Source organism: Ricinus communis, chromosome 2 (genome assembly GCF_019578655.1).
Source record: "Ricinus communis isolate WT05 ecotype wild-type chromosome 2, ASM1957865v1, whole genome shotgun sequence".
In the NCBI taxonomy this organism is placed as follows: Eukaryota; Viridiplantae; Streptophyta; class Magnoliopsida; order Malpighiales; family Euphorbiaceae; genus Ricinus; species Ricinus communis.
In genome coordinates this window covers 6,972,506-6,991,391 of record NC_063257.1, presented here as the reverse complement: position 1 = coordinate 6,991,391, position 18,886 = coordinate 6,972,506, and the positions used below count along the sequence as shown (strand labels likewise).

At 35.0% G+C, this 18,886-nt stretch overlaps 3 protein-coding genes across 3 annotated transcripts; 1 reads left to right on the top strand and 2 right to left on the bottom strand.

The window, feature by feature from the left end:
* Positions 1–1,860: 1,860 nt before the first annotated feature.
* On the bottom strand, positions 1,861–3,428 carry LOC8274077 (putative F-box protein PP2-B12). The gene is made up of 3 exons (XM_025156405.2): positions 3,056–3,428; positions 2,797–2,915; positions 1,861–2,657 (listed from the first exon to the last, which is right to left on the bottom strand). The coding sequence occupies exons 1-3, from the start codon at positions 3,335–3,337 to the stop codon at positions 2,153–2,155; spliced, it is 906 nt and encodes a 301-aa protein (XP_025012173.1). The 5' UTR covers positions 3,338–3,428; the 3' UTR covers positions 1,861–2,152.
* A 7,121-nt stretch (positions 3,429–10,549) lies between these two features.
* On the top strand, positions 10,550–12,111 carry LOC8274078 (protein BEARSKIN1). Its single transcript, XM_002513719.3, has one exon. It carries the CDS (start codon positions 10,611–10,613, stop codon positions 11,700–11,702), a length of 1,092 nt encoding a protein of 363 aa, XP_002513765.1. The 5' UTR covers positions 10,550–10,610; the 3' UTR covers positions 11,703–12,111.
* Positions 12,112–12,315: 204 nt separating this feature from the next.
* On the bottom strand, positions 12,316–18,140 carry LOC8274079 (O-fucosyltransferase 10). The gene is made up of 10 exons (XM_002513720.4): positions 17,566–18,140; positions 17,077–17,167; positions 16,765–16,832; positions 16,525–16,613; positions 15,795–15,992; positions 15,358–15,562; positions 15,073–15,240; positions 14,246–14,413; positions 13,445–13,635; positions 12,316–12,970 (listed from the first exon to the last, which is right to left on the bottom strand). Exons 1-10 carry the CDS (start codon positions 17,953–17,955, stop codon positions 12,763–12,765), a joined length of 1,776 nt encoding a protein of 591 aa, XP_002513766.1. The 5' UTR covers positions 17,956–18,140; the 3' UTR covers positions 12,316–12,762.
* Positions 18,141–18,886: the final 746 nt, after the last annotated feature.

Here is an 18,886-nt window from a genome sequence, read left to right as displayed (position 1 = left end):
AAAAAAATAACCAGAAAATAAATATGCAACTAGAATAGAATGATTAATATGAACTATATGATAAAATAACATTTAGTCTAGTTTTTACTTAGTAATTCCCTTAATTCCTTTAAGTCCTAATCTAACAAATGAGGTGGTGATGTGCCTTTTTCTCTAAGTCACTCAACCTAATGATGCATCTTAGGTTTCATATATCAACATAGATTAAAGTAAAACTGATGTTTCTAATACTTTTAATCTAAAGATTTCATAACAAATATTACTATTAAATTGATATTATAGTCAACCAATAATAATAGATGAAACTAATAAACATATAAAGGTAAAGAAATTATTCATTAAACTCAAAATATATAAGGTTCATATATAAGTAAAAAGCCAAACTAAACTCTTATGGAACTTGGCCTAACATACTTAATCCAATGATCATTGTAATTAAATAGAAAGACTTGAGATTCATAAAACAGAAAACTAAAACTCTCTCAAAGTTCAAAGACTCTTCAAAGAATGAAGAAGATTGGTCTTCTTTCTTCACGTCTTCAAAAAGCTTCTCTGATTCTTTGAATAATGATGCAACTAAAGGTAGTTAGATGTAGAAGATGATGGACTATAAAAATTTCTGCAGAGAATAGTAGAAACCTTCTCCAGAGAGAATCGTAGTAGTCGAAGAACTTCCTGTTTTAATTAACCTTTAGTCCTTGTAGAGATTCCCTTCTTAGAGTTTTTTTCTTAGCACATAACTACTATAATCATCCCTTATTGTCCACAAACTAAACAACTTAAAAGATAATTATCCACTAATTATATAATAATTACTTAAACCTCCTTCTTGGGCCTTAATGAATTAAGCTAGGCCCAAGCTATTGATATCCCACGTGTCTGATTCTCGAGCCTTTTATAGCCACAGTCCAATTAAAGTCCATTAGTGCGTTTTTAGCTCAATTCTCCTCTTTGGCAATTATTTCCTAAATTCAGACAAAAAATCTAAAATGAGGTTTTCATTATATTATATATAAAAAAATATCATTAAAATTCTAAATTATCTTTAAATATCTATGTACAATTTGGATCGATCACAAATTAACAAATCAATTTTCATCGAATTTAAATTTGACTTAATAAATTTTTCAAATTCAAAATCAAACTCATAACTCTATTCGATTCACTTATGAGTAATTTCGAATAAATCTTTTACTGAGCTAAGCTTTAAGTGGTTCATGAAATATTTGGTTCGATTATAACTTAAAAAAGACTACTTTTTATTTGCAAGTAGTTTATCTTTTTTTATTTTTTTAAAATCATTGAAAATTCAACTAATAAAATTATGAACTATAAATAGTAGATAGCTTTTTTCTTATAAATCTACTCACAGGATTATAAATTACATATTATTCATCCAAATGAATGAATCCATTGTGATTGATAAATACAACTATACGCATACTTGAGATTAGATTCCATCAAGAAAAAAAGTAAAGAAGGTACATAAAAAGAAGAAATTTGGTGATCCAAGAAAAGAGAAGAAGAAAATAGGGATAAATGTCCTACTCTCCAGGCACCACATAAACACACCAATTAAACTGGGCCCAATCGGCTCGAATTGCTCTTTATTTCTTTTGAGAAAAACTAAATAAAATGTCAAAAGAATTATTATATACCCTAAAGAAAATGTCAAGTAGACTAACACAAACAGCTGATGATGCCAGTAGACAAGGGGGGTAGTCTGACTGCTGTTTTGGTTGATTTATTCCATTGGAAATAGTGCTTGTGCCTTCGATATTGAAACTAAAGCGGCGAAATTCTAAGTTCATACCAGAAGAAACTAGATAATTCAGGATCAATATCGTTCGAACTGGGAAATAAAAATATAACAGTCCCTTTTTGTACTGTTCTTATTATAAGTTTACTTTACATACATAGAACCCTAGAGGAAATTAGCTTAATACACATTTTCATTCTGAAGCCTTCACCTAATTATCAGCTTAATGTTTCTTGCCAACATAATCAACAAAATGTTGATCCCCAAGGACGACCCCCAACTCTGTCATTGCTCAAGCCGAGAGATGCCCGAATCACCTCCAATCGTTGCTTAAGCTGAGGGTAAAGATGAGATGCATCTGTTGTCGCCCTTTTGCTGATCTGATCAACAACTCTACTTAGGCCTTATCTCTATACCTTGAACAATGAGACCACCTTTCCACTTACCACCCTTCACCTCCAGAACACTCATTTCCAATTCCTCGCCATTGCCATCCCGGTTAAAGAACTCGCCCAATTCAACCTCCAACCACCCATCTCCTCTCTCCTTTGAGCCACTCTGCTGCCCGTCATTTCCGCTATGCTCAGGTGTTTCCGACTCCTCCGCAATGTCGCTGGGGCCAAACAATCCATGTCGTGTTCTTAAAAGAAGAGGCTCTTGCCTAACACCCCTTAAATTTGTATCAGCATCCAAATAAATTATACGCTTATTGATTTCACTTCCATCACCAGCTCTAACTATTGCCTCCACAGGAGGATCATGTAATCCGTAGGCCCTTTCATTAAGCTTGAACACAAGGTAAGCTGAATACATTGTTGATGGAGATAACAAACTTGTACTAATTGTGCCACTGATTTCTAGCCAACACACACTAATTAGCTCTGCCACCTCACCAAATCTGTTTGTACAATAAGAACAATCAATTAAAGTTATGTTGCAGGAATTTTTTTCCCGAGCTGGTTGAAAAAAATTGCTTGATCACCTGAAGCCCTATAGACCGTAGAAGAAAATATAGTAATAAAGAGTATAAGACAGACCTGGAATCAGGGTCAGAAATCCATCTCCAGTACGTAGGAGTACCACCCCAGCTAATCTTGAGATCCCTTGCAGAAAGCATATAACACTTCTTCCCATTCCGTTTATCCAAAGAAAAACTCTATATTAACCATGAATTGGAATTAACATCATATATCAACATAAGCGGAAGATTGAGTTTTGGCTCAGTGCTCTTCCTATATATATATATATATATTTGAAAGCTTGAAAGTGGAAATTAAGGAGGGAACATGTAGTTACCTTCTTGCCGTTGTCGATGATGATTGGTTTTTGGCAGAGGCTGAGAAAGAGATGTTTCTTGGAAGAGCAAGATGACAAGAGAGAAGGATGAGAGGATTGAGAGATAATAGAGTTATAATCCTGAGGCAGGAAGCTCTCCCAAACGGTATCGGATAGAGATGCATTCTTGAACTTGGAAGAGACTGTAGAGAGATTGCAAGCATCACGAGGGGTTGTAAAAGAGAAGATGTCTGCTATGCAACCTTCTGGCAATTCTTGGATATCAGTACCCTTCTTTTCCATTGCTGATAGACTGCAATATTTGTTTTCCTACTTTGTGGTTTCTGATTCTCTTTTTATATATACAGAGGATATGGGTCCACACTAGAAAGCTTAACAGTTAAGTCTTTTATATCTGATACCAATTAATATTTAATATGAGCTTAGCAGTTAAGAATATTACTATGTTCAGATGATGAGCATGATAACAATTTGGTGTTTTCTTTTTTTTTTTTAATTAAGTTGAAATATATAATATATATTTAATGGAATTCGTGGCAATTTGGTATTTTTTAGGGCTAAGAGATGGGTGAGGTGGCAATCAAATTGATACATTTTTTAATCGGAATAAACAACGTGTTGACCTCCTGAGTATTTATAATTTAATACTTATTTTTTGGTATTTTTCGCTTCTTACGTATTTTCCTATGTGGGATTTAATGGCAGAATTACAATAATATCCCCAAGGTTTAGCACGTTACATCCTTAAAAAAACCAAAAACTCTGCACATCCCTATAGTTTGTTATGATTTAATTTATAACTAATCTCTATCCTCTCGTTGTACAAACTATTATTTTTATTTTTGTATAAATTTTTTATATATATTCATAATAGATATTATATATATTTCAATTGTAATTTTTGAGTCATCTTTATTTTCTCTTATTATAATTTTAAAATTTAAAACTGTATTTTTTATATTAAAAGATTTATACTTACAATCTAATTAATAATAAATGGATGTATATAATAATAATTTAACAAATAATATGACTAGTAATTAAATATTTTTAATGCTTATAATTTTAATTTTCTCTTAAATGGTATACTCATTAAATTTGATTTTGAATAGCATTCATATTTAACAATTTGTTTTATCTTTCTCAAAATAACAAGTATTGATTTTATTCTATTGCTAGAAACCCTAATTATATATTATAAAGGAAATTTGATTATTGTTTTAGATGGTTAAGTTTCATTTATGTTTATCTGATTGATAAATAGGATGGATTATGCTTATTCTTGTACAAATATAATGCAACATTAATATTTTATTTTGAAAATAAATTAAAGGCCAAATATATATCTGCATATTTAAACTTTATTTATCCCGTCATATTAATACTTTAATTTTTAATATAATTTAATAAACACTTCAACTTATTTTTTATGATGTTTAAACCCTTTTTGACATGTGACTTTATTCAATACGTTCAAGCGTACTATTTATAAATGTACGAATATGTGTCTGTTAGATTAAATCAAAAATTGAAAATATTTATAAAGTTATAAAAATAAAGTTCAGATATTTATTAAATTAAATTGAAATTAAAGTATTTGAGTGACTAAATAACCAAAATGCAAGTATTTGAATATACATTCTCCTTAAATTAAATTTTAAACTATGATTGTCGTATAACTAAGTTTAGGCTATAAATTAAAAAAAAATAAAATTATTTTATATATGAAAGAGGATGATTTTATGACATTTTCAGTAAAACTGTTATATATCAATAAAATAAATTAGACACATCAAAGTTCTAGCTGAATATTTTTAGGCTAATCTCTTGTACATATACTTAAAACTATTTTTCCATCAATCCACTGAAAGCTACAACATTGCTGCTAAAAGCCAACAATTACAGGCAACAAATAGCAGCAAAAAAAAACAAAACCTACTTCAAACAGTTTCAGAGACTATATCTGCAGATGCACTCTTGTTCTGAAACACGACCAAATTTCTAACCTTTCAAATGCAAAACTACGTCTAGCTTTAGGAATTGAAGTTGAAAAATTTATAATTCTCAAGAGTATCCTTGCAGATACTATTGTCAAAAATAATGTTTTTGTTTTTTAAAATTTACCATTGAGGAGAGTAAGTTAATTAGATCTGAGTGCATTATGCATATTGGGAGCTAATTAGTCAGGTAAAGTTCTGGTTCAGCAATTAATGTAAGGCTGCCTGGCTTCTGTTAGTCTACCTCCCCCTTATCAATAAAAATTATGGCTTATAAAGAAAAATCAGCGTGCATTCCATTTTCTGGCACACTCCTATCCCTCCAAATCCAGCAACAATGCAATATGCTGCAAAACATGCTCGTTTATACATATACATTGGTGCAAGTAACCATTTCCATTTTGCAATTCCAACTAGAGTTGCACATTTGGCTTGAGAAACTTGTTGTACATATTCATATTGTAGGGGCATTTTGTTGAAGAACAAAACTAGAAGCAAGAAACCATGGACCAGCAGATAAGTACTGAAGGTCAAGGCCTCAGGTCTGTACAGCAGAAAGCTGTACAGACATATCATCACAGTTCCAAAAACAGGAAAAAGGAGTAACTTTTCTTCCCTAAAAGGTCGCTTCTACCTTTCCCAACCTAGAAATGAACGTTGATATAGAGCATAGGGGAACATCATATAGCAAGAAGACCGTTACACTTCATTTTGTATATAACAGATCATTCGCATACATGTAATCTCAGAATTTTAGCTTGTAAAATCATCACAGATCAATAAAGCTTTCAATTATATTTTCTACCAACCACTGGGCTGACCCGGATCCAACCCGATTTGCACAGCAGACCCGACCCGGATCCGGCCCGACAGAAAATTTCCAACTCTCGCAATTAATTTCTCAGCTCCAGTCCATTATTCAGCTCTAGCAACCCCGTGGGTCAGGTTTAGTATCTAAAAATTACATAAATTCTTTAAATAAAATTCTCAAGATTGGATCATCGACTCCGGTACAACCGATCACATGACATGGGACCCAACAAAATTACAAAATTTTGTACCTATAGTTTCCCAACATGTGATTGTTGCCAACGGAGATCGAGCTGAAATATCTAGTTTTGGCTCATCAAATCTGTTTCATAATAATATACAAGATATTCTTTTCTTACCTAATTTTAAATCTAATTTATTATCTGTTGGAAAAATAACTAGGACCTTGAATTGTAATATTATATTCTCATTTACTGCAGTGTTGTTTCAAGATCGAATCACAGGGAAGACGATTGGTGAGGGACATTTTGAAAATGGTATGTACTATCTCACAAACTCCACCAACCACTGTCTTATATCGACTAGTCCAGTCGATCAAGGAATGTTGATGCATCGGCGGTTTGGGCATCCGTCCGATAAAATCTTAAACCAGCTTTTTTGTCTAAAATTAAATTCTAGTTGTTGTGACATTTGCAAATTTTTTAAGCATACTAACTAGATTACCTTTCCCTTTATCTTCTACTGTATCTAAAAATATGTTTGACTTAATTCACTCTGATGTTTGAGGACCTGCCCTCGTCACTTCATACAATCATTTCATATACTTTGTCACATTCATTGATGACTACTCCCGCACTACTTGGGTTTATTTGTTAAAAAGAAAAAACGATGTCTTTTCTTGTTTTCAAAACTTTTTTAATTTTATTCAAAATCAGTACAATATCAAAATTAAAACTTTTCGCTCAGACAATGGCACTGAATACATAAATAAAAGTTTTTCCGACTTCTTTTCAAAAAAAGGAATTTTGCTCAAACCACCTGCATTTATACCCCCGAACAAAATGGGGTTTGTAAAAGAAAAAACAGACATCTACTTGAAGTCACGCGAACCCTTCTTTTTCAAAATAATGTCCAAAATAATTTGTGGTTGGATGCCCTCCTAACTGCTGTGTATCTTGTCAACAGACTTCCCAGCACCAAACTAAAAGATCTAAGTCCTCTAGAAATCCTCAAAAGAAGAAAAATAGAATTATGGCACATTCGAATTTTTGGCTGTACAACCTTTATCCACATTAATCGCCACCATAAACTCAACAAGAGTTCAGTCAAAACTATATTCCTAGAATACTCCTCTGAAAAAAAGAGGTATAAATGCTATGGCCCCTCCACTCACAAGACCTACATCTTTCGGAATGTGTCATTCGTTGAAAATGCACCTTACTTCACAAATGATCCCACTCACAATCATGGGCCCCTTAACTTGTTATTTCCGCATAACTCTTCCTTTTTTGACAGTCAAATACAGGATACTCCACCAGAGAGGGAGCTAATTCCAGAAGCAACTCCCGAGGCAACTTCTTCAGGGGGAGAACATGAGCCACAAGAACAAAGTGAACCACATGAAGAAAGTACCCTGTGAAGATCATCTCAAACAACCAAACCTCCGACCAGGTTAAGGGACTATGTGTCCCATAAGGTGTCATATCCAATTCAACACTTCATTAATTACAATTCATATCAAATCAATATAAGGCATACCTAGGCAACCTCACAACTCACACCGAACCCACATCTTTTTATGAAGCTAACTCTAATCCCAATTGGTGTAAAGCCATGAAGGAAAAGCTTCAAGCCCTAGAAAAAAATGACACATGGGATATTATCACTCTGCCACCAAATAAAAAACTCGTAGGATGCAAATGGGTATATAAAAGAAAGTACAAATGTGATGGTATAATTGAAAGATATAAGGCTAAATTAGTAGCAAAAGGGTTCACTCAAACCTATAGGGTAGACTACCAGGAAACTTTTGCACCCGTAGCAAAAATGAGTACTATTCACATTTTATTATCTGTTGCCACTAATTCAGGATGGAGTCTATTTCAAATGGATGTGAAAAATGCCTTCCTCCAAGGATCTCTAGACGAGGAAGTCTATATGACCCCTCCTCCAGGTCACAAGTCCTCATCAGATGACTCCTTGGTACGTAAACTCAAAAAGGCTATCTATGGATTAAAGCAATCTCAAAGAGCATGGTATGCCAAGTAAGACATGTTCTATTAAACATTAATTTTAATAAATGTACCTCTAATTCTTCCATGTTTGTAAAACACACTCACACAAGCACTATTATTCTCCTTGTATATGTAGATGACATTATCATAACCGGTAATAATAATGAGGAGATAGAAAAGGTTAAGCAAAAACTAAAAGGAGAGTTTGATATCAAAGACTTAGGTCAACTATCATACTTTCTTGGGATAGAAATAGCCAAATCACATAAAGGCCTATTTTTATCTCAAAGAAAGTACGTTCTTAATCTATTAAGAAACAGGAAAAACAGGAGTCAAACCTATAAATACCCTAAAGGAAACTAAGACCAAACTTAATTTAGAAGATGGTGACCCTTTAGATGACATAGGCAATTATTAGCGCCTAGTAGGAAAACTAATATATCTAACCGTCACTAGACCTAATATTGCTTACGCGGTAAGTATGGTAAGCCAGTTTATGCATGCTCCCCATACCAGTCATTTGGATGCTATTGATGGAATTTTTAGATATCTCAAAGGCACTCCATGTCAAGGTATTTGGATGAAAAATAATAACAATGCTGATACTATAGTTGGTTTTTCTGATGCAGATTGGGCAGGAAGCTGTGACAGGAAGTCAACTTCAGGATTCTGCACCTTCGTAGGAGGAAACTTAATGACGTGGAAAAGCAAAAAAACAAACTGTAACCCGCAAGATCAAGCGCAGAAGCAGAATATCGAGCCATGGCGTCAACAGCCAGCGAGCTCATTTGGATCAAACAAGTGCTTACTGACATGAAAATAGAATGCAAAGGCCCAATGAAAATGTACTGCGATACTCAAGCAGCTAGGCACATCGCATCAAACCCTGTCTTTCACGAACGAACCAAACATATTGAAGTTGACTGCCATTTCATAAGAGAAAAAGTCCAATCTGGAGAAATTGAAACCTTATTCGTCAGGAGCCACGAACAGTTGGTGAATATATTTACAAAGGCCCTAGACAAAGCAAATCACCAAAACTTTCTTAGCAAGATGGGTTCTATCAACTTGTTCGAACCCACCTTGAGGCGGAGTGTTGAAGAACAAAACCAGAAGCAAGAAACTATGGACCAACAGATAAAGACTGAAGGTCAAGGCCTCAGGTCTGTACAACAGAAAGCTGTACAGAAACATCATCACAGGCCTAAAAATAGGGAAAAGAAGCAACATTTCTTCCCTAAGGAAGAAATGTCGCTTCTACCTTTCCCAACATAGAAAGGAATGTTGATATAGAGCATAAGGAAACATCAGATAGCAAGAAGACCGTTACACCTCATTTTGTATATAACAGATCATTCACATACATATAATCTCAGAATTTTAGCATGTAAAATCATTACATATCAATAAAGCTTTCAATTACATTTTCTACGCATTTCATATAAAATTACCTGAAAAAGGAGCTTTATAGTGCCATATGGGCAACATTGACAAAAAAGTATAATTACAGCTTCTGTTTGTCCTTTGATGACATACCTGGAGAGCATTGAATTCCAAAGTGCCAAACTTTCAGAACCTGATTTCGTTGCCACTAGAGTTCAGAACAGATAGCGTTGTGATTTCATTGCCACCAGAGTTAACAGATTGCAATCTGAATTTATATCAGACATGGTAAAGTAATTAGATGTAGAACCTAACTTTATAACGTGACAGTAAATCTGTTTTTCTGATAGCTATAAAACCAACGATTACATGATTTAAAGCGCTGGAAAACCTCCCTGATGCATCTTACATACAGCAATAATGCTATTCTAAGAAACTACATTTAGCTCTGACGTTCTGTTAAACACATTCACTGCCTCCTCCATTAACCATTTTCGTTACAGTGCACTGCAATGATGTATTCCAAGATAGTCTACATTCAGAAAAACCCATAAAAAATTTATCTATAATAACATCAAATTGCTGGCCACATGGAATAGAAGGAAGTGATTTACCATACTGAAGCGCCTGAACTCGTCCCAGAATGGCGAGATGCAGCAACAACATACACATTATGCTTCAATTTTATTCTAAGAGTACTGCTACGCGTCACTGCAAGTGATATTGTAGGCAAGAATGTGCTAGTGGTTGTAATTTCTTGAAAGGATAATTAAATTAATATTTTAGATTACGTTAGTGGTTGTAATTTCTTCAAAGGATAATTAAATTAATATAACAGTTAAGTTGAGATACGTAGTTAACAGAGTCCTTGGCAATTTGGTTTTTGTTGGGAATCGGAGCTGTAAGAGCTGGCAGTCAAATTTGGTAATGTTTTAGTCACAATAAACTACGTCTGCTCTGCTTAACTTACTAATATTTTATTCAGATTATGCTTCTTATAATCTTGTACCGTTGGATTACAATTGATCAAGCGTCACAGAGACCCCTCCATAATCTATAAATTGAACGCCTAGCTAGCTCATTACCCTAAACCACTCTTTTCTCAAATTAACCCTAAAAGCCCGTTGCTTTCACTGCCATATTCTCTCAATCTACCTTGGTTTTTCCGTTATGACAGCGCTGGAAACAATGCAGGTTGGAGTCAGATTCCGTCCGTTAGACGAAGAACTTCTCATGTACTATCTTTCCCATAAGATCAACAATCTGTCTCTTCCTAACCCTTGTCCTGTGAAAGATTGCGATTTATATGGTAAAAACGAACCGTGGGAGATTTGGGACTATTTTGGAGGTCAAAATCTTATGGATGTGGAGTTTCTTTACTTCTTTACTCAATTGAAGAGAAAATCTTCTTCTAGTTCTCGGATTCTTAGGACGGTTGGTACGGGTACTTGGCACGGTGATACTTCTGGAAAACCTGTTTTGGATAGAAAGACGAAGAAAGTTATTGGGCTAATCAAGAAATTCCACTACAAGAAGCCTAAATCTGCACATAATGGTGGGTGGTTAATGCGTGAATATTCTCTTGTTGGTCAGTCTAGTGATTGTGTTCTTTGTTGCTTGAAAATGAACAAGTCCGGTGAAAAGAGAAACCGATTAGAAGCTGAGACAAAAGATTATATTATCTACAATGATGATGTTGCCAACGATGTATCAAAAAGATTGAAGACCCAACATCATGTTGCTGATGAGGTACGAGGAAACCAACGTGTAGAGATAAATAACATTGAACCTCAAGTAATAGAATCCTATTGCACAAGTTTAAGGACTTTAATTGAGCGTGAACCTGCTACTACTGATCAGTTGAATGATAAAAATTGCACCACTTCACATGGCAGCAGAGTTGAAGAATCTTTTAGCCAAGAATGTCCTGCAATGACAGATGATTCCTACTGGGCAAATTTGAGGACTGAGGCTGGGGGTGTAAACGATTCGGAACTTGAAATTAGCTTTGAATACTTGGATTGGCTAATAAATAATGATGATGGAGTTTCAGAATTTTTGGACTTAACTAATGATGCTGGTACAGTTGGTGATGCTAAGATTAGTGCTGGGATAAAAGAAACAAGGGAGGAAGGTCAATTCGTGATGCCTGAGACAACTGAACAAATAAAATCCCAGTCACTTCTTTCTTCAACAGTGGAGGAACGCGGAAGCAATTTTGAGGAATGCAGAGAAGATACAGGTTCAAGGAAGGAAGAGTAGCAAATTAGCAGTAGCTGATGGTTCAGAGTATGTGTCAGCACCCCATAGAGTGAAATCATGTTGCCTAACAAGTTTTAACAAGAATCCATTATTTCAAGAGGTTCTTCAGTTTATAGTGTTTAAGGGTCATTGTAAATGCATGCTTAATGACTTTAGGAACATATTTAATCATGGTTGAAATGTTAGTTGGATTTTCTGAGCTGTTAATTTGCTTCCATTATAAGATGTTGCTGACTCATACTATGAATGTAGCAAACTGCCTGCTTGAATTTTCCTGGTGTCGATGCATATCATAATTTGTAGGTTTGAACTTTAAATTTATTTTGAGATTAGTAATCCGGTGAACCGAGAAAGTCTAAAAGCTGTAGATAAATTTATAGTTAATTGGTTGTTAAACAGATGAAGGCTGCTATTTGGTTCATATGGCAGCTTGCTTTCACTTTAACAATACTTGACTTCTTGCATTTGAAATTCATGAATAGTTTATCTTCAACAAAAATTATCACATATTATTCTACTACAGATTAAAACAGACCATCTTATTCAGACATCTTTTGATGGTTTAGAAATCATATACAACGAGACCAATATGATCTTTCCTGTCACAGTAGTATGCTCAAAGTAAATATATATCATCATGCTTCATGCTCGAGTATAATTACAGTACAAATATCAGGGTGAGAAAAGAAAAGAAAAAAATCCCTATACTGAATCTACAAAGTATCTCCCCAAAGCCCATTTAATCAGAGCTAGGAAGTCGATCTCCAACTCAACACCCACATCAAACAATAATTTCTATTAAAACCAATAAATTAACTCTTAAGAACTAGATACAGAGAAATATTGACCAGTGCTTCCACCAGCTTGAATGCTTTTTGCCGAAAAAGAAATTCCTCACATTATCAAAACTGGAATTCCTAGACTCTAAATTGATGATCTTGATAGTCATCTATGCTCTTGCACACGTGATTCTAGCAATGGACCACAAGAACAATGACTGAAGACGATGAGCCGAGCTGCGTTTCTGTACACAAAACGAATGTGGCAAGGAATCTGTTGGTTACCTTGTGGACTCGAGTTGGGAACCAAGCAGATTTGTGGAAGTTAATTTGAGAGACGAGTTGTGCGACATAAGACACCCACATTCTGGCAAAGGGTACATATAAATGGATGTTTTCCTATTGATTTTTCTGACTCTGGGTACCAACAATCCCTTGCGATCACTTTCTGTAAGCATAATTTCCATTTGATCCTTAAAGGCCTTCCAACTGCAATACAAGAGTGGGCATTTTATCATGAATACACTCACTATATTGTTTATATTTGCCCTTGAAGAAAATCCTAGAGTTAGATTCAGCCCAAATACAATCAACTCAAATTTCCAAACCTTCAGCTTTTAACTTGAGGATGCACTACCTTAGAAGAACTTCCCTGGTTAGTCAAATACTTGCTCAATTAAAATAAATAAATTCTCCACTAGTAATTAAATCTGCTCTTGACCAGAAAGCCATGTAACCAGAAAATTTCAACAAAAATAATCCACTTGGACTCAAGAAACATGGCAAGGGTTCTAAGTAGCACCACATATGCTGCTTCCGAGAAAATTACTGTCAGAAGTCAAGAGACCGTCAACTGGTGAAACAATTCATATCCAAAATTTTCAATCGCTATCTCACACGCATATATTCCCTTACTCATATCAGTACATTAAGAAATAGAGACAATAAAGAGGAGTAAGATACCTGATCTCCATATCCTGCAGGAGAACAACAAGCTTGCGTTTGTCAGGCTTAATGGTCCTTGCATGCCCATCAAAAAGGAATCTCCGTTGACCCATTAGAAAATGTGGAAAGTTCCCTCCCTGAGTTGTCACAAAAACCTCACTGAACAAGCATACAGTATAATCCAAAGCTGCCAACCTTGAAGAATAGCCCTACCAACAAAGTTATTTGGAGAAAATTAGAGTATGTGAAGAAGTTGAGTCAATGAATTATAATCATTTTGCTTAATCTGTTCATTCAGCTAAATGATTCTAAGATAAACAAATTGGAGCCATACTAGTTAGTCTATGCATAACCGAATTGTTATTCTAAGATAAACAAAATGGAGCTGTACCAGTTAGTCTATGCATAACCGAGTTGTTAATTGATCAAAATTAATCCTTGAAGCAAAAAAAAAAAAAATTGACCTGATTGAAAACACAAGACTCTACTTGCTTCATAGAAACCATTTCCAAAGATAATATTTGGGAGTTATGACAATCTTCTAATGATCAGATCACATCTAACAGAAGCATTTTAGTTTGATGCCATAATAAGTTGCAACAATAAGTTGAATGACTAAGCCAGTCTAAAGCGGCAAGGAGAGATTTGCTAGTTAATGGCTCTATAAGGGATAATAAGTCATAGCTGGTCAGGCAACTCGCAGTCCCACATATGCCCTCTTCAGCTATGGCATCCAGATTGGAACACTAGTCAATTTACAAAGGTAGCAGATCCCAGGGACCTCCTCTGCCATTGCAGACAAGTAATATTAGTAATTACCTCAAAAGGAGCAAGCTCGTCTACTGTTGCCAGAGAATCCTTGGTATAAAGAAGGGGAAACATCTGCAGTAAAGGAGCTAAATGTCTCTCTGCTTTGTAAATTTTTCCCGAGGCTAAATAAATTGCCGTATTGTTATCAAATCCCATACCCCGTAGCATCATTCCAACCTATGCTGACAGTAAAAATATAATGAAAAAAAGATGAGTTATGTTTTGCCAAATTAGTCTGAGCAGGAAATTCGTGATAATTGTCTAGGCATAATGAAACAAAATATAGTGTATACACATACCAGATTAAATTCATTGCACAACATAAAATGGCATAGAAATTAGTACAGTTTAATATGCTTTTATTAATATGCTAATGAGCATTATGCATGCAAATGAGTATATAATAAGCTCGAAGTTTAGAGAAAATTTCTCGAGTCTTTCTTCATAGCTATGATGATATCACACATATGCAAAAGCATGGATCAACAACTGAAATGTAACATGTTGAAACAACCAAATAAGAAAAAGAACCTAAAACCAAGCCACCAAGCCAATCTCTAGAATGAAGATATAGCACTAGCTATTTGAGTTGGCCCCCAAATTTTGTGCTCTTTCCCACAGCTTCAAAACGATTGTGAAATATCATGCTTGCATCTTCTTGAATAATTCAAAGTGAAAAGTAACACACAAGAGAAATTTCTGTTGAGGCTGTCAACAAAGCATAACTGCAAGTGCTATAATGAGAGAAATGGTCCTAGATAGAGCTAATATAAGCGAACTGAAATCAAAATGCCAAAGGTCTAGACAGCAAGAGAAGAGGTGCATTAATAAGGTACCTCCAAAGGGGTTAGAGGGCATTTTCCCTCAATACGATTGAGACCAGGTAAAATGACCCTGTCTTTTCGTTTGAATTTTCCTTTCCATTCTAGTTCTCTAATTGAAGCCATTTTGAGCTTTTCAGCATCTCCTCCATCATACACACAACATGAGAAGGCCACCATGTCCTGAACATTAAGAGACATGCTTCACGGTTATCTTAAGTTGACCCTAACCATTTTGAAACATAAAACAATAAAAAAGTAGAAACTTGTTTAAAAGATAACAAGGTATATCGTTAGCACCTCCTCGAAACGGAGGTGGACAGAAACATATTTTCCACCAGTCCTTGAGCTCTTCTCAATCATTCGGTTCACTAGTTTTTGCCCAAGTGTTGATATAGGAGACGAAAATCTCAGCGCTTTATAATTTGCTATGCATCTCAGTAACTGAATATGGGGTGGTACACTCATTGCCAGCCTATTGGCAAAGGGAGCAATGCGGATAACCCTGCTTTCAGAGAGGATAAAGTAGAAACAAGTTATTTTAGATTGAGCAATATAGTTATAGCATATATCAAGAGAAGTAGCAAGCTGCTGATTGTCAGTCCTTTATATCTTTATGTATTTATAGTATCATTTCGCTGACATGATCGACTTCTTTTTCTCACAAGGCACCATAAGTTCAGCACAAACCACAAAGAGACGTGAGAACGGAATTAAAAGTGTTGCTTGGGACATACCCTTGCTCCTGAAGCACAGGATAAACAGCTCCCATATAATAATTAGCAGGAGCCCAAGCTTGGACACGGATGCTTAGGATATTAGTAATGTTGTAGTCGTATCTTTGAATCACTTCATCAGGTAGCTCTTTAACCACTTTCACATATCCCTCAAGGGTGGCTATAAAATGATCCTGATCATATATGTCTCCAAACTCACTGAAAAATAGATGAATCTAAAGTGATGATCAATTTGATGTGAAAAAGTCATGTTTCAAGTGCAGGGTCAAACTCATAATTTCTATAAGCATACATGAATATACCCACCGGCCTAGTTTGTTAGGTGCCAGGAGTGTAACAAAAATTTATAGGAAGTTATAGAACCAACAATTTAGTACCATAAATGCTGCTGTATTTGTAAACATAATAGACAGTGGATGAGTAGAATAAGTTTCATAGAAGTGTACACATCAATCAAGACAGGCATGCAGATGGAGTGACCAACTTCATAAAATCCATAATGATGTGGCCTCAATCACAGCTGGAGTCTAGTGATATCTAAAGCACTTACAATCTTGCTGTGCCTCTAAAAATGCATGAAAACGCATATGCAAGCTGCTTGCTCGTGTGCATGTGACTATTGACCAAATATAACTTGTGGTAGGAAAAGCCTTAAGATTCAAGTCACCTCGTTCTGTGTCTGAAATTTGTCAAGACAAGGGATTGAAAACCATAAATAACTCAGCCTCACCTTGGGTCCCTCCAAACACTGTTAAATTCAAACTGAGGAATGACTAGTACTGCATTTAAGAGTCCAGCTAAAGCAACTGCATTGCAGATCTACAGCAAAAAGGAAAACATCAGGAAAAGATAAAGACCAGATGTTGGGAAAACATGAAGAGGTCATAGCACCATGCTATGCCAAAGTTGGTATGAATTAATGCTCTAACTGACAAAAATAGCAGGTAATTTATATCAAAACATAACATACCGCAGAACGCTGTTGGTTAAGACCACCGTTTGCCTCAACAATCAAGTAACCACTAGGTCCAGTCGACACTGCAAGTCAATTGGTAATTTGAGCTTCAGTCTACATAACCTAGCTATATTTATCCAAGCATAGGGTAACATGGACATGTGTCACAAACTTCATAAGCATTTGTTAGTTAATTGGAGGAGATGTTAATGGTGGGAGATGAATTGCCTAAACCTTTGTTTTATTTAATGTAATTCCCAGGTTGAAAGTATCTGATAAGACAAAATTTTTTAGGAATATGGCAGTAAACTAAGGAAATTAAGGTACCTTCATTTGCAGCAAGAGATTGCCTCGCAGTTGAATTGGGACAGGGCCTTTGCAGTTTTGACCTCCTTTTGAATTTCCACACGGAAGATAACTGTATCAAGAAATAGCATATTTGCAATCATAATTAACAGGTAGCGAACAGCATCATCAAATTTTCAAAGGTTAAAGCAGCAATTCACATAACTGCTACTTTAATAAAGATCAAGTAATCCAACCACTCGTTATTAAGAAAATAGTATAAAAAAGACAAGTGCAGCAACACATCACATAATAATAAAACTGATAAATAAAATCTAAAAAAAAAAAGATAGATAGTTCAAAAAAAATTATTAGATACTAATAAGGTCAATTTATTAAGTTCCAATTAACTAGACTAGATCACAATTTTCTTGGTAACGACCATAACTGTTTCTTTCTTCGTGTCCTTTTTTCTTTAATAACAATCAAACAGAAAATAAGACGACAATAAAAAAAAAAAAAATAGAACACCTCAATGGAAGTGGAATTATCAGCAGAAATATGAGGCCAAAGCTTCAGAAACAAGTCATGACTCCGATAAACCGCACCAGGAAGACTAGGCTGAAGCAAAGCAGAGAAGGGACCCACACACATTATCAAACCTGAAATATATAACAGCGGCAACACTAACAAGTAACGTATGTTCCACCGGAGAAAGATCCCGGCGCTCAGATTCTCCCGGCGAAAATGAGACTGATCGACTTTAGAACGGAGACGACGGCGACATTGAGGGATTCCGGTGATCTGGTGGTTAGGGGGAGGAGAAGGAGGTGGACTCGGAGAGTTACTGTCGTCAGTTGCGCCGCCGCCGCAGCCGACGTTATTGCCTGGCTTGGCTTTCGTGGCTGTGTTTATGGCCATGCAAATAGAGAGCAGAGAGAACACAGTAAGTTCGAGTGAAGTAAAGTAAAGGTCTGCTGCTAAAGAGAGAGAGCGAGAGAGAGAGAGAGAGAGAGAGTATATTGTGTATCTGTTTGTTTGTTGTTAATAAGCAGGGAAAGTGAAAAAGATGGGTTTTGATTTTATGTGGTGCGGTGGCTCCTTTTCTTTTTTCTTAATGTTAATTAATAGTCTTCGTAGCCATTTTTTAGGAGTTTCCTTTAAGAAAAAAAAAAAGAAAAAGAAGCTTGGTTCAGGTAACAGTGCAGAAAGAGACAGGCCTCGAGAGTTGAGCTTAGGTTTCTGGTGGATAAATTTCCCGCGCTAATTTACTTTTGCCTTTTGATTAGTTTGACTAAAGAAAACTGTAAGGGGAAGATAAGAAAATTTAGCTCATAATTGACAATTTGAAAAAAAGTTACTCCAATTTTGGAGGAGTAAATACATAATTTATCTTTGTTATTATTAAAAAACAAACAACCTTAAAATTTCAGGGATCATTCGAATTTATTATACTGCTCCAAAAGAAAGACTGTAATCGTGCTGGCATTTTTTTATTATTATTTATTGTAATACTATCATTATCTTTTTCGTTTTTGAAAAATAGTATTTTGTGTCCATTTTAAACTATAGTATATATTTATTTAAAATATGTTATAATCAATGTAGATATTATTAAAAATGCAGTTAATTCTTATAATTATATAATTGAAATTTCAACTTTTTATATAGAAGTTACAAAAATATTATAAAAAATATACTAATAAAGATATTCTAATCTGCATGTAAATGAAATGGATTATAGGAATAAAGTATTTTTTATAATTATTAAATTATTTCTGGACTGATGGCATTGGCATGTGTCCGAAAGCCGGAAGCCTGGAGCACCGAGCCAAGCCGATCCTCATTCATT